Consider the following 12,940-nt stretch of genomic DNA (forward strand, 5'->3'; position numbering starts at 1 on the left):
AAACACGCGATAAAGATGAGGACGTGGTGTACAGGAACTGGAACCCAGGGAAAATCAGCGCACGGAATAGTGTGTGTGTGTGTGTGTGTGTGTGTATTTGTGCTAAATTTGTGTAAGCTGACTTAAGCGTAAGTGCGACTAGCATCCAGAACGTGGCTGATGAAGTCGTTCAGTGAGAAATCAACCCCTAATTGAGAAGTGAACATGTCCTTCATGCCAGGATTGGGGCGGAGAAGGTCCTCGGATGGTTCGTTAAGACACAAATTGAGGATGAAAAAATACTTTTTAGGAGAATTTTGTTTTTAAAAATCCTCTACATGTTGCTTTTTTTTTAGATCGCCCAAATATTTTTCTCGATAAACCACGTTGCAATTCTTGAAAGCTGAGATAGCAGCAAGACAGATGATAGCAGAAAGATGTAAATAAGGGTAGAACAGATTAAATGAATCATCGAGCCTGGGCTAAATGGATGGGTTAGCGTGTGTGTGGGGGGGCAGGTTTAAGTGCTGATAACAGCAGGAAGAGCATGTGGGCGCAATTATTTCTAAATAGTTTATCGTCCCGTGGAAATACATTACATGGAAAAGGTCATGTACTTCCCGTCGTATCCTCATTGTCAAAACAAAATAAACATTTCAAGAGTTGGGTTAAGTGGGTGACTAGTGGAGTTCCCCACAGGTCCATGGTGGGGCCGAACAAGTTTCCCTGAAACAGGGGGAAAAACAAAACACCGCAGCTCCAGGAAACACACATTTTTCCAGAAATGCTGAGCAGAATCACACTTGCTTTCAGACAGTTGTTTTTCTGCCAGCCTCTGAATCCACCTCATGCCAAACACATATAAAATAATACGGGTGCAGCGGTAAACAAAATTCACGGTTCACTCCGTACCTCGGTTTTTACTTCGCAGTTCGGTTGAACAATTTTGAAAACAATTTTAAATGGCATGGGTTAAATAAAAAATTAAATGTATTAAAATAAATTAAAATAAATTAAATCCATGCAATACACTTTAATATTAATTAAATTGAGAAATCGATTAAATAAAATTTGAATAAATGTTTGTTCAAACCCTCATATATTTTCTAAATATATGTTATACTTTACTGTTCTAATTATTTCAACATACTTTTATCTTGTGTGTTTTTTTAAATGCATACATTATTTATTTATTTCTCCATTCGCTTTATTTATTCATAAATTAATTCATTCCATCCATCGTTCATTCATTCGTTCACTCCCTCGATATTTTTGGAATTCAGTCAGAATTTTCTCCTTTTAATATTATGTCGTAAAAACAATGGTGTTGACAGGAAGTGGTGATTTTTTTTTTCCGAGTTGAAAAGGTTTTGGGTTCATGATAATTGTAATAGAAATCAATCAGTGTTTGAGTCATTAATATCATTCTATTAATAGATCAGTGTGCTGAGAGTCACATTCGAGTCTTTTCACATAAACTGAGGTGATTAAGTAAAGAATTTTGTGATAAAAATGATAATAGCAACATTATAGTTATAATAAATCACTACTTTGGATATTTAAGTACATTTGAAGGCAAATAGTTTTGGAGCACTTTTACTGTTACTGGAATAATATTTCAACTGCATGGTTTGTGTACTTCGTTCACCACTGCTTGGAAACCATGACATTACGGAGCAACCTGGGAGGTTTGAGGATGGATTTGGACTTTACACACTACTGTTAGCAGCGGAATATTCTCAGAAGATCTAGATAACAGTTCAAGATGGATTTGCTTTCTCCAATCTCCACAACAGGAGGATTTTTCCTGGACACCGAAGCCATTCAAGAGTGATAAAATACTTCCCCTTTTACCTTCTCCACCTTTCCGTCCATAGATTGTGTCTGGTGTAAACATGCGTTACACTCCACAAGTTTCCACTTCTTAAATAATGAGCTCTCAGGGTGAAAGTTCGGACAGGGCCACTGCTATCCAGGGGTGGATGCTGACTACTGTGTAGATGTTATTTTTTATTACACAGTTGCACTTCAGGCTATTTAAAGAGCAGGCCAAGGCCATTGTTAGTCAGCCTCCACCCAGTACCGGTATGCTTAGTATATATTGTTATTCCTGGTGCCTTGTGCAGAGGCTGGTGGGGGTCAGAAATAGACAGTGATGTTACTGGTGCCTTAACTGATAGACCTAAATAGTTAAATATTGCATGGTATATGACTCCCATGCATTGCAACACATGGGAGTATAAAGAAAACGAATTAAACCAGCTGCTAAACTCATCAAGCTGAATTGACTGACTCTAAAGCAGACAGCTTGTTTGGTACTGAAATTCATTCATTTCAGCATTTCTACAACAACAAAAGTATCTACAGTAACAGAAGTGCTTGTCTTGTAAACTGTCCTCAGGCTTTTGAGGTCCCCTAGAGTCTAGGGGTGTCCAATCTTTTTTAAAGCAAGGACCACTCCTGATAGTCATTGAATTTAAACAGGTAGAATTTGATGCAGACTTGCTTAGTTGGAATGAAAACCTGCACCCACACCGGCCCTTTGTGGTAAAGATTGGACCCCTCCTCCCCTAGACCATAGAACCATCCCTGTCAGATGCCCTTAAAATTAAATCCATCACCTTTGCAAATGTTTACATTTACAGCATTTGGCAGACGCCCTTATCCAAAGCGTCTGATAACTAAACAGTTAAGGGTTAAAGGCCCAGCAATTGCAGCTTAGTGGTGCTGGGATTTGAACTTGTGACCTTTCAAGCCAGTCCAATACCTTAACCACTTACCAACCACCCCCAAATGTTGCCTCATCATCCTACTAGCATTTGAAGTTCTACACAGTTAGTAGTTTCAGTAGTTGAAAAAAAAATTCCATCATGGTTTTTCCATACTTTTTTTCATTCTCATTCTGATTAGACCTTCTCTTAGAATTTTCTGTCTAATCAAGAGCCCTTCAAAAACCGATCCTAATCACACAGACCTTTCTACACTGGACCTGCATCTGAGAACATTGCTATAGGAGTAAGTAATGGACCCTTTGTTCTTTTCTTGGTTCCACTCGGTGGTTAGAGGAGTGGGGGTAATGGGGGTAGGAATGCTCAGAAGGAACTGACACATCAAAGCACTTTGGGATTCAGAAAAAGAAAAGCATGTGAGGGGTCTATCCCAAGATTATTGCAGGTACAAAAGAGCACCACAGGTAAACATATGAGGTTTTCAGACTGATGCCGGAATAGTTCTGGTGCTGGTCTTGTGAATTTAAAAACGTGATTGGGTTGGGTCAAGAACTGTCCCAGGTATCAGGGGGAAACTGATTACCTGCTGAACACATGGTGGTGGTCTGGACTATGACTTGTCCATCAGAAATGTAACTGGAACTTCAATGGAACTTACTCTGTCCTGGTTGGGTACCCTTCAGCAATAGACTTATGAGAAGAATATGGTTTTGAATCAGAAGAGAACAGTCCAATATAAACCGAAGGTCTGTGAAAAGGCAGTGCTACCGCTGCTGCTACCCTCCCAGCATGGCTTTTACTTCCTTTCTTTCATTCCAAGGGCAGTTGCAGTCTTCAATCTAACTTTTCTTCTTCTCTTTTCTTTCCTCTCTTACCATCCAAAGAGTGCACAGTGGAATTTCCTGCCTGTAACAAGTGGGTGCAGAAGGAACAGAAAGTGGGGGTGCAATAAATAAAAGAAGAGTGAAAGTAACTGGCCTCAAACACACTTGGTGTTTAGGGGTATTTTGCATTCAAGCTTTCATTTTCACCAGAGTTTTTTACAGGAATGATAAAACAAAGAGTTCCACAAGAGTTTTTTGGTTTGTTAATCACTATGCCCTTCAGAGGTTCTAAACAATTTATAAGGGTGTCGGGCCAGAGTGACAGACCAACAACCATTGCAGTGGTTCTTGAAAAGGGGAGCATAGTCAGGGGACTTCTCACAATTTCAGGGCCTTTGATCAATCCTTTATATGGAGCATGTGGGTTTTCTCAGGGTTTTCCAGTTTCCTTCTACCTCCCAAATCCATGTACGTGAATTGGTGGGATGAAACTCCCAAATTTGTGTGAATGAGTGTTCCTAGGATTGACACTCTCATTAAAGGCCACTACAGCAACTTATAAGTCCACATTACCCACACAAGTTTTATGTTGGATCTCCTTCCTGATATCATCCTCCCATTTTATGGCACTGACAGTGTATTGGCTTATTGAACCCCTTGAGGTTGTGTTGGTTCCCGGAAGGGAATTAAACTTAGGTCATAGCAGTAAGAACATAGAAACCTTAGATGCTAGACCACCAAGGAACCAAACCTGTTTCTGAGAGGTTCCTGGTGGCTGAAGGTTCGAAAACCTTTGATTTAAATTGCTCGATAGAATTTATGTGATGTATTTTATAGACCCCACTGCCGAACTAAAAATTCCAATTAATTATTAACTTAACAGTCTGAACCAGAAACAATTGTACTCTCATTTTAACCAGACTGTCCACCCTGGCCTTAACAACAGCAACACACCATGACAAAAAAAAAATCCACAAAAACACTGTTCCTTGCCTTCACAAAGCTAAAATTCCTTAAGCCAGAATGAGGCAGAGTCTAAACTTTTGTTCTGTTTGCTGTTCTGTAAATGTACCCCGGATCCCTTAAAATAGGCATGTGGGCAAACATATTTACTTCATGCCTAGATGTTTAGACCCAAGAACTTTCCTTGTGATTTATCACACTTGGCCTTCACATCCTTTCCAACAAATTTATTTTTAATACACGGTCAAATAACCATGCAAAACATGTAGCATGAATGTGCTCGCTTTGTTGCATGATGGGGCGCCCCTGTTTCTCAAACTGATAAAAGGGAAGCTTCGGTGGGCCGTGAACAGGGGGGACATTGTGCTGTCGTCGGATCTGGATTGCATCTCACACACACACACACACACACACACACACACACACACACACACACACACACACACACACACACACACAGAGTCACAAGAGCCATGGGGGTCATCACACTGCATGATTTGAACCTCGGTCTGATGCGTCACTCAGATTTAAACATTGCCACAAACAAAAGTTTAAAAGTTAGTTTGAAGTGGAATTTGATTGGTGGCAACAAATCACAATATGCATACGTAAACTTTTTTACATTTGACACACACCCTATCTGTGTAACTTCCTTTACGACTGTTTGCAGCTCCGTGACGTCTGCATTTAAAGATAACATTGTGTCAGAAACCACATCCAAGAAAAGTCTGTTGGAGACGCTGAACAACTCCACAAAGCTGACCGAGGTGATTGTGGGAATATTTAGACGTGTATCTGGCAGACTTTGTAGCTAAATTTGTAGATGTAAAGCAGTCACTAGTTGTTAGCTAACTTCGAATCGTAGCTCTGCTGCAAAGCAAAAGAATGGAGTTCTTGAAGTTGTTTTGGGATCTTGATAGTGAAAACACTTATGTATAGTACATTATAGTGTACTTTTGTTGTGTAACTTTGCTAAATTCTTTCTACTTGTTAAAGAGATTCCCTTGTTTTATTACACAAAAATGTCTGTAGAAATTACACAAAAGAAATCACAAGAACATGAAGAACACATTAATGGTCCTGCTCAGATGCTCTGGAACCCAAGCTGATGTCTTTGGTCTTTTTTGGAATCTTCCATTCTTTTTTTTAATGACAAATGCATCATAAAGATAGAAAGACATTTGATGTTGTGGGCGTTTGATCATCAACTTTTTCTTGTAGGAAATCGGAACTACAGTAGTTAGACCACAAGAAAGCTGTGTTTAATAGCATGATGACCTGAAAGCCTAGAACATCAGCTTGTAAAAGTGTAAAAAGCTGACGTAGGACATTCTGGACTGTGGGCTGCATGGCTTCACAGCTGTATATCCACCAAAAGACAAAGCAATGATGCAAGTGATCATAAACCCAAATAAAATTCATAGCCCCTACCTGCTCGGTCTTTTTCCGATAACGCAGCAGATGTCTGAAAAACAACAAACAAATAAAAATTATTAGCAAAAAACTATTATGTAACTCTCCAACTTTTGTTGCAAAATGATTGCTCGATGGTTTAAAAGCGACACACGCCGCAGAGGCCAAGACGCCTCAGTGCAGTATAAGCGTCTGGAGCTGACCTGTAGATTTTTAAAGGTGAAAGGTCGCCAGGCATAGCAGGAGCTCTAAGGTGAAAGGTCAGTCTGAGTGAGAGCACTTAAATTCCATTCTGAATTTCAGCGCGTCTCACTGAAGCCCATTTGCGACTGAAGCCACAAGGCTAATGTAATGTGCTAATAGATGGTTAGTACACTGTTAACCTGGCTAACTGCAAACATTTCTACAAAATAAGTTAAAAATAATAAAGAAATTTCAGCATTTGACTTCATGCCGTACATCCTAACTTGTACATCAAAACTTTTTTTGTCTAAGTTCATAAAAGGTTTATCGGTTAGGCTGTGCAACAATCGAGATTTACTTTACACAGTGCTAAACTTGTACATTATCTGTTAGCTACGTTAGCCTTTAGCTAATGGAATTTTGAAATGTCTGAAGCAAGTTTGTTTATTCTGCACCTTTGATTACTGTGGTTTTCTTGTTGGACGTGTTGCAAATTTATGGGAATTTATCTAAATTTATATAAACTGTAACATATACCAATATACATATAAACATTTTGTTTGGTCATTATCTGACATGCATGCAAACTAATACATTTTATATTTAAAAATGATTTTTTTTTTACTTTGATATAATTGTAAGTAGAACTTGAATAAATACTCCTTAATCAGCATTCTTGCTAAAACAAACTATAACCTGATATATACAGTACTGGTCAAATGTTTGGATACATTACTAGTGTTCATTTTTGACTAAAGGGAATTTTTTGTGGGTTTTTTCTTTTTATATATTTTTTGTTTTCTCTTGCTAAATTTGTTTTTACTATGGTATAACTGTGTTGCACAGTAGATTACTCACAACAAAAAAGAAATTTTAAACATAAATGTATGTCTTCTTATTCTTCATGTTTTAGCTGCTCCCATTAGATGTCTCCACAGCGGATCATCTGTCTCCATACCCCCCTGTCCTCTACATCTGAATCTTTCAAACCAACTACCTGCATGTCTTCCCTCACCACATCCATAAACCCCCTCCTTGGTCTTCCCCTTTTCCTCCTTCCATCCTCAGCATTCTCCTACTGATATACCCCATGTCCCTCCTCTGCACATGTCCAAACCATTTCAATCTCACCTCCCTCACCTTGTCTCCAAAACGTCCTACATGCCCTGCCCTAATAAACTCATTTCTAACCCTGTCCATCGTCGTCACTCCCAACGAACATCTCAACATCTTCGGCTCTGCTACCTCCAGCTCCACCTCCTGTCTTTTACTCAATGCCGCTGTCTCTAACATAAATGTATGTAATATTTGTTATTTACGTAAATAGTTGGCAAAATGAACATTTTTTGATGTGCAGGATGTTATGGAGGACTGTACAGTTCATGTAGGGGGTGTGGCCTCAGTGGTCCTGAAGTAATTGTAGGTAGAAATTCAACTGAAATTACATTCAATCTGGTTGTTTAAACCAAAGTTTATCATTCAAGATTTTTTTTTACTACATTTAAGTTCCCTATTATTAATGGCAAACCTGCAATTATGTACAAATCCCAGTTTATACTCATTAATTCCTGTTAGTTCTCGTGGAAAGTGTCGAGTCGAGAAAATTCCCAGAATTAGTTGGAACCTCAGTACCTGAAGGAAGCCATGTGGAACAACCAAAGATTGGAGGATGGACCGTGGAGCCATGAGGCACTAACACTACTTGCCTCACCAGTGTGCTAATATCTCCAGGCAGGTTATCAGACAGATTGAGACAAGAGATGGTGTGGATTTGAAGTCCATGCCTCTTAAAGGTTGGTTTTGTTTATTCTTCTGCTTTGTTTACTCATTGTGTTAACCGAACAAACAAGTGTCAGTCACTTAAGCTCGTTTGTATTGGAAAGTCCACTCTATACACTGTCATTATTCTACACACACACACACACACACACACACACACACACACACACACACACACACACACACTGCTAAATGAGTAACTCAGAGCAATAACTTGCTGTCTCCATGGCTTGACCCCTGTGACCCCTGACGCCGCGACAACTTGCATTAGGTGACTTTAACACCTGAAATATGTGACTCCCATAATTCCTAGCATGAAGTGACCGGTTTCCTCCTGAAGTGGATATTTGCTTCTTGTCTCTGGGTGGTCTAGTCCATGACAAGTGCAACAAGCCTAATGGTGATGTGAGAGATAATGGTGTTAGACTAGAATGAACCACAGGTAAGTTCCAGAAGCTGGTAGATCCTGGTATAGCTGAAATAGAAACTTGCAGATGTTTTAAAATATGGACCAGATCTCAAGAAGGTTGAGAAAGTCACTTTAAAGCAATGGGGTGAAAATAAGAGCTCATTGACTTTGTGACAGCCAAATCTCAAGAAAGCAAGTCTGAAATAGGTACTTGGAGAACACAAATTGGGCCCAAGAGCGTGTAACCCTTGTAGCCCTTGTACACTGGTTCTGTTTACTAGGAAGTACTTTATTTTTGTACATTTCCACACGATCACCTTTAATAGTTCCCCTGCACAGCAATACATCGCTCTCATCGTTTTTCTGGAACGTGTCCTGGAAGTCTTCTTTTCGAAGCAGCATTTGCGATTTCGCGCTGGACCTCCGCAATGGTGTCAAAATGGAATGCTGGATCTTTGGGAAGAGGGAGAAGTCTGCAGGAGACAAATCTGGTGAGTAAAGTGGGTGCAGAAGCGAGATCATGTGGATCTTTCTCCAAAGATCATCATGCACGAGTTGCCGAACGGATTGTCGGGGGTTGAGCTCGTTGAAGGTCTTCCTGATCTCTTGTCGTCTTCCAGTGAAGTTCTTCCTCACTTGAAGCGCATGCACGCTTTAAACACCTCAGAGAACTCGTCATAGCATCGCCGTATGTCAAACGTACATCATGTTAAATGTCTCTGAGGCAGATTTTCCCAGTTTCACACAGAATTTCACGTTTGCTCTTTGTTCTAAAATGCATGTGGTCAGAATAGAAGCAGTTAGCAGCATTAGTCTCGAAACATTTTGATATTGCCTCGTATGGACCTTATTTTGGACCTCATGAAGGTTGTAGGAGCAGCCTGTAGATCTGTAGTTTGCTGGAGTGTGTCGATCTCATAAAATCTGGTTTTGTTATCTGAGGCTGTGAAGCAGGTTTATCTCAGCAGACCAAAAAAATAAAACAGCTGGCGTCCACATGGCTTTCACTTAGAGGAATGCAGAGATCTGGGGTAAGGTGGTGGTGGTGGTGGTGGTGGGGGGGGGGGGGGGGTGTCTACATTTGTTGCACCAAGCTAACAGCTACTAGCGTTTCCTTCTTTTGGAAACAAATTGAGCTTCTGGGATTAAATGACAATGAACAATATCATGCAACTTACCAAGTCAGAATCAATCACTAGTCTTATTCATTGAAACTGTTTATTTTCATGGTGTGTGTGTGTGTGTGTGTGTGTGTGTGTGCTATTCTGATTTATTTCACTTGGGCAGCAGGGTTCCATGCTTGCTGCTTCTACGACAGTTAGCTCATGTTGCTTGAGTCATTATTCAGCAATAAATCCAGCACTGGTGTTTGTGCCGAGGGTGCAGATCTGGAGTTCTAGTGTGTGTGCAAGTGTGTGTGTGTGTGTGTGTGTGTGTGTGAACATGGTGTTCGCTCGCAGATCGGATCTCACACCCTGTGCGTACACGCTGTGGAGTTTGCATACATCGTCTTCTGTGCTCGTGTTATTGCGTGGATGCCTGCTAGCATAGCGCCAGACAGATCATTTCCAAGACAAGTAGTTTTTTTATCCTGACATCAGAGACAGGAATGGCGCGAGGAAAAAAAGAGGACGGCATATCTCACATCTGGAATGTTCTCTGAAAAATGCATCGCAGAAAATGTGTGCAAATGTATATGACTAGTAAAATTTGTGTGTGTGTGTGTGTGTGTGTGTGAGAGAGGTATCTTCGCTGCGTAACACTATTAATAATGGTGAACGCAGACGGCGGCGACAGAAACCAGGTGTTTTCCACACGCCACTGATCCCTAAATATCACCAGGTGTGTGTTTGTCATCGCAAGTTATTTACATCGCTTCGTCATATGCCATTTAGTGTTATATTACATACTGTGTGTGTGTGTGTGTGTGTGTGTGTGTGTGTGTGTGTGTGTGTGTGTGTGTGTGTGTGTGTGTGGTGAGGGATATAATAATGACTGCGTGACTGACTACAGTTAGCTTGCATATATGTGTGTGTGTACATGCAAATATGATTCTGCTTCTCAACAGAATTCCTTTTCCTTTTTCCCACTGCAAATTATCTCCTCGTCCTTAACCGTCTCACGTCTCTTGTTTTTCCTAAACAAGTCCCGCTCTGGCGCATGGCTTCAGCTCCACCAGATTATCCTGGATTATGGACACTCACAGACTCTCTGTCCTTCTAATCCACACGCTAATTACGACCGATCCCAGAGACACTGAAAGAGGATACGTGATCCTGCATAGAGACCAACGGTCTGAGAATGTATTTACAAGAAGGTATCAAAACGTTTCCAGACTACTTTTGTAACACACCAACAGATGGCAGCACAAGGCTGCACGCACAGTCACAAGGAGCACCGAATTTTATAAGTTAGTGTGGCAAAAGACATCATCCTGTGTACATCAGGAGCTGTGCAAGTGGTGCTGTTCTGACCACGTCCGCACCCTGTCACCGAGCTCCTCCTCCTCTTCTGGAACAGGACACATTCCAGAAGAACTCTGTAAATGATTCCTAGGACTTGTTTTGGAGCAGCCAACTATACATTATACAGACGAAAGTATGAGACACTCGACTTTTTCAGCTGTATGTGGTTCCTCTTCAAATTGTTAGCACACGGTTGTATCGAACATCTTAAGATGCGATGGCATGAAATTTTGCCTTCGCTTGAACTAGGAGACCCAAACATGTTCCAGCATGATGATGCTCTGTGTAAATAGGCTTTACATGAGTTAGAAGATGTGGAAGATCTTCCTATTGGAATGAATTGTTCACACTGACTGCACCCTAGTAGCCTCTACACCTCATCCACATTAATACCTGACTTTGGTAACACCCTTGTACCTGAATCTCCACAAATCTCCACAAAATCGAGTGGAACATCTTCTCAGAAGAGTGGAGCTTATTATAAGAGCAAATGGCAACTAAGTGTGGAATGGGATGTTCAAAAAGAAGCACACAGCAATCTTATGCTCAGGTGTCCACAAACCAATGTCAAGAATGTGTAATTTTTTTTAATAATGGAATGTTTGTTGGACTGACATGTCCATCTATATTTGTAGTAGAAACACAGCTACCAGAAACGTTCTTGCGAGTTTGCTGGAATATAAACGTTCTTGCTCATCAGTTAAAACGAGAAGGTCCTGGGGTGATCAAAAAAGTCACGCTTGGTAGGTGGCTGTGATAATAAGAGTTCAGACGTACACACCCGTTTCAAAATAGAGGCAGTGTAGGGAAGGGTGTGTGTGTGTGTGTGTGTGTGTGTGTGTGTGTGTGTGTGGGTGGGGGGCAAAGAGAGATTCAGGAAACACTAATTCAGGACAGCTGATCGGATCCAGACCAAACAAACAAAATTGGGGGAAAAAAAGCCGAGTTAGAAGGCAGCGTAGCGTCTCCGGAGAGTCACGCCTTTCCTAATTCGGGAGGAATTTTTACACGTAACACTTGGCTGAAAAAAGCATGACATCAGTTCCTGTTCAAATGTACAGGACACATGGAACCTATCAAACTACATCGTGGCGTAAACGTGGGGAACGGAATGCGCAAATTAGCGCCGTGGAATTGGACTGCATAGAAACTAAATGGCCCGTGAAGAGAGCTTGATATGATCTCCACACACACACACACACACACACACACACACACACACACACACACACACACACACACACACAGACGTTTTGAACCCTGTTGCTTAGTGAGTAAGCATTTGGATTTTGAAAATATGTGATTGTATACACAATACACACACACACACACACACACACACACACACACACACACACACACACAAAATGTACACCATCAAAATAGATGCCAAATAGATGTATTTTTGTGTGTGTGTGTGTTCGTGTGTGGTGCAGCGGTTTAGCTGTCAAAACAAGGTGTGGGTGCATGAGTAAAGACTGATTAATCTTCATCTCTTACACACACATACGCACATACGCACACACACACACACACACACACACACACACACACACACTTAAAGGTCCATTAGCAATAAACACAACATGCTTTAATACAAAGCAGACACAGATATGTTCATGGAATTTGCATGCAAATTCTGTGTGCGTGTGTGTGTGTGTAAGAGTGTGTGTGTGTGTGTGTGTGTGTGTGTGTGTGTGTGTGTGTGTGTGTGTGTGTGTGTGTGCGCGCACACACGTATCACCCATGCTAATCTCAGTGTTTACCTGGTACACTTATATAATCCTGTGAGGAATGTCCAGAGCGCACGCACACACACACACACACACACACACACACACACACACACACACACACACACACACACACAACATATACACACACACAGAAAGAAAATGAGATTCTATATGAAATTTGTTTAAATAAATAAACAAATAAATATTTTTTTAATAATCATTGAAAGAGAATTAGAAAGATGGACAGATAGAAAGAGAGAGGGAAAAAAGGAGGAAGAAGGAAAGGAAACTACAGCAGAAGAGAAAAAGATGGTGAGATGATAGAGAGCTGATGGGGAAATAAACGGATAATGGAAAGATGGAGAGATGATGATAAGAGGTGATAAAGATATTGGAGAGGTAAGGAAGAGGTGGAGAGATGGAGACATGGAGATATGATGGAAAGATCATGGAGAGGTGA

General features: G+C 40.8%; 1 protein-coding gene across 3 annotated transcripts in view; it reads right to left on the reverse strand.

Annotated features, from left to right (window-relative positions):
• dlc1 (DLC1 Rho GTPase activating protein) overlaps nucleotides 1–12,940 on the reverse strand; it is an 80,441-nt gene that overhangs the window by 50,434 nt on the left and 17,067 nt on the right. For all 3 annotated transcript variants that reach the window (XM_083532660.1, XM_083532659.1, XM_083532658.1), the window contains one exon: nucleotides 5,927–5,960. In XM_083532660.1, coding sequence (XP_083388786.1) covers nucleotides 5,927–5,960 — 34 coding nt within the window. The remainder of the gene's footprint in view (nucleotides 1–5,926; nucleotides 5,961–12,940) is intronic.

This window comes from Silurus aristotelis (assembly GCF_946808225.1).
Source record: "Silurus aristotelis genome assembly, chromosome: 27".
NCBI classification, from domain to species: domain Eukaryota; kingdom Metazoa; phylum Chordata; class Actinopteri; order Siluriformes; family Siluridae; genus Silurus; species Silurus aristotelis.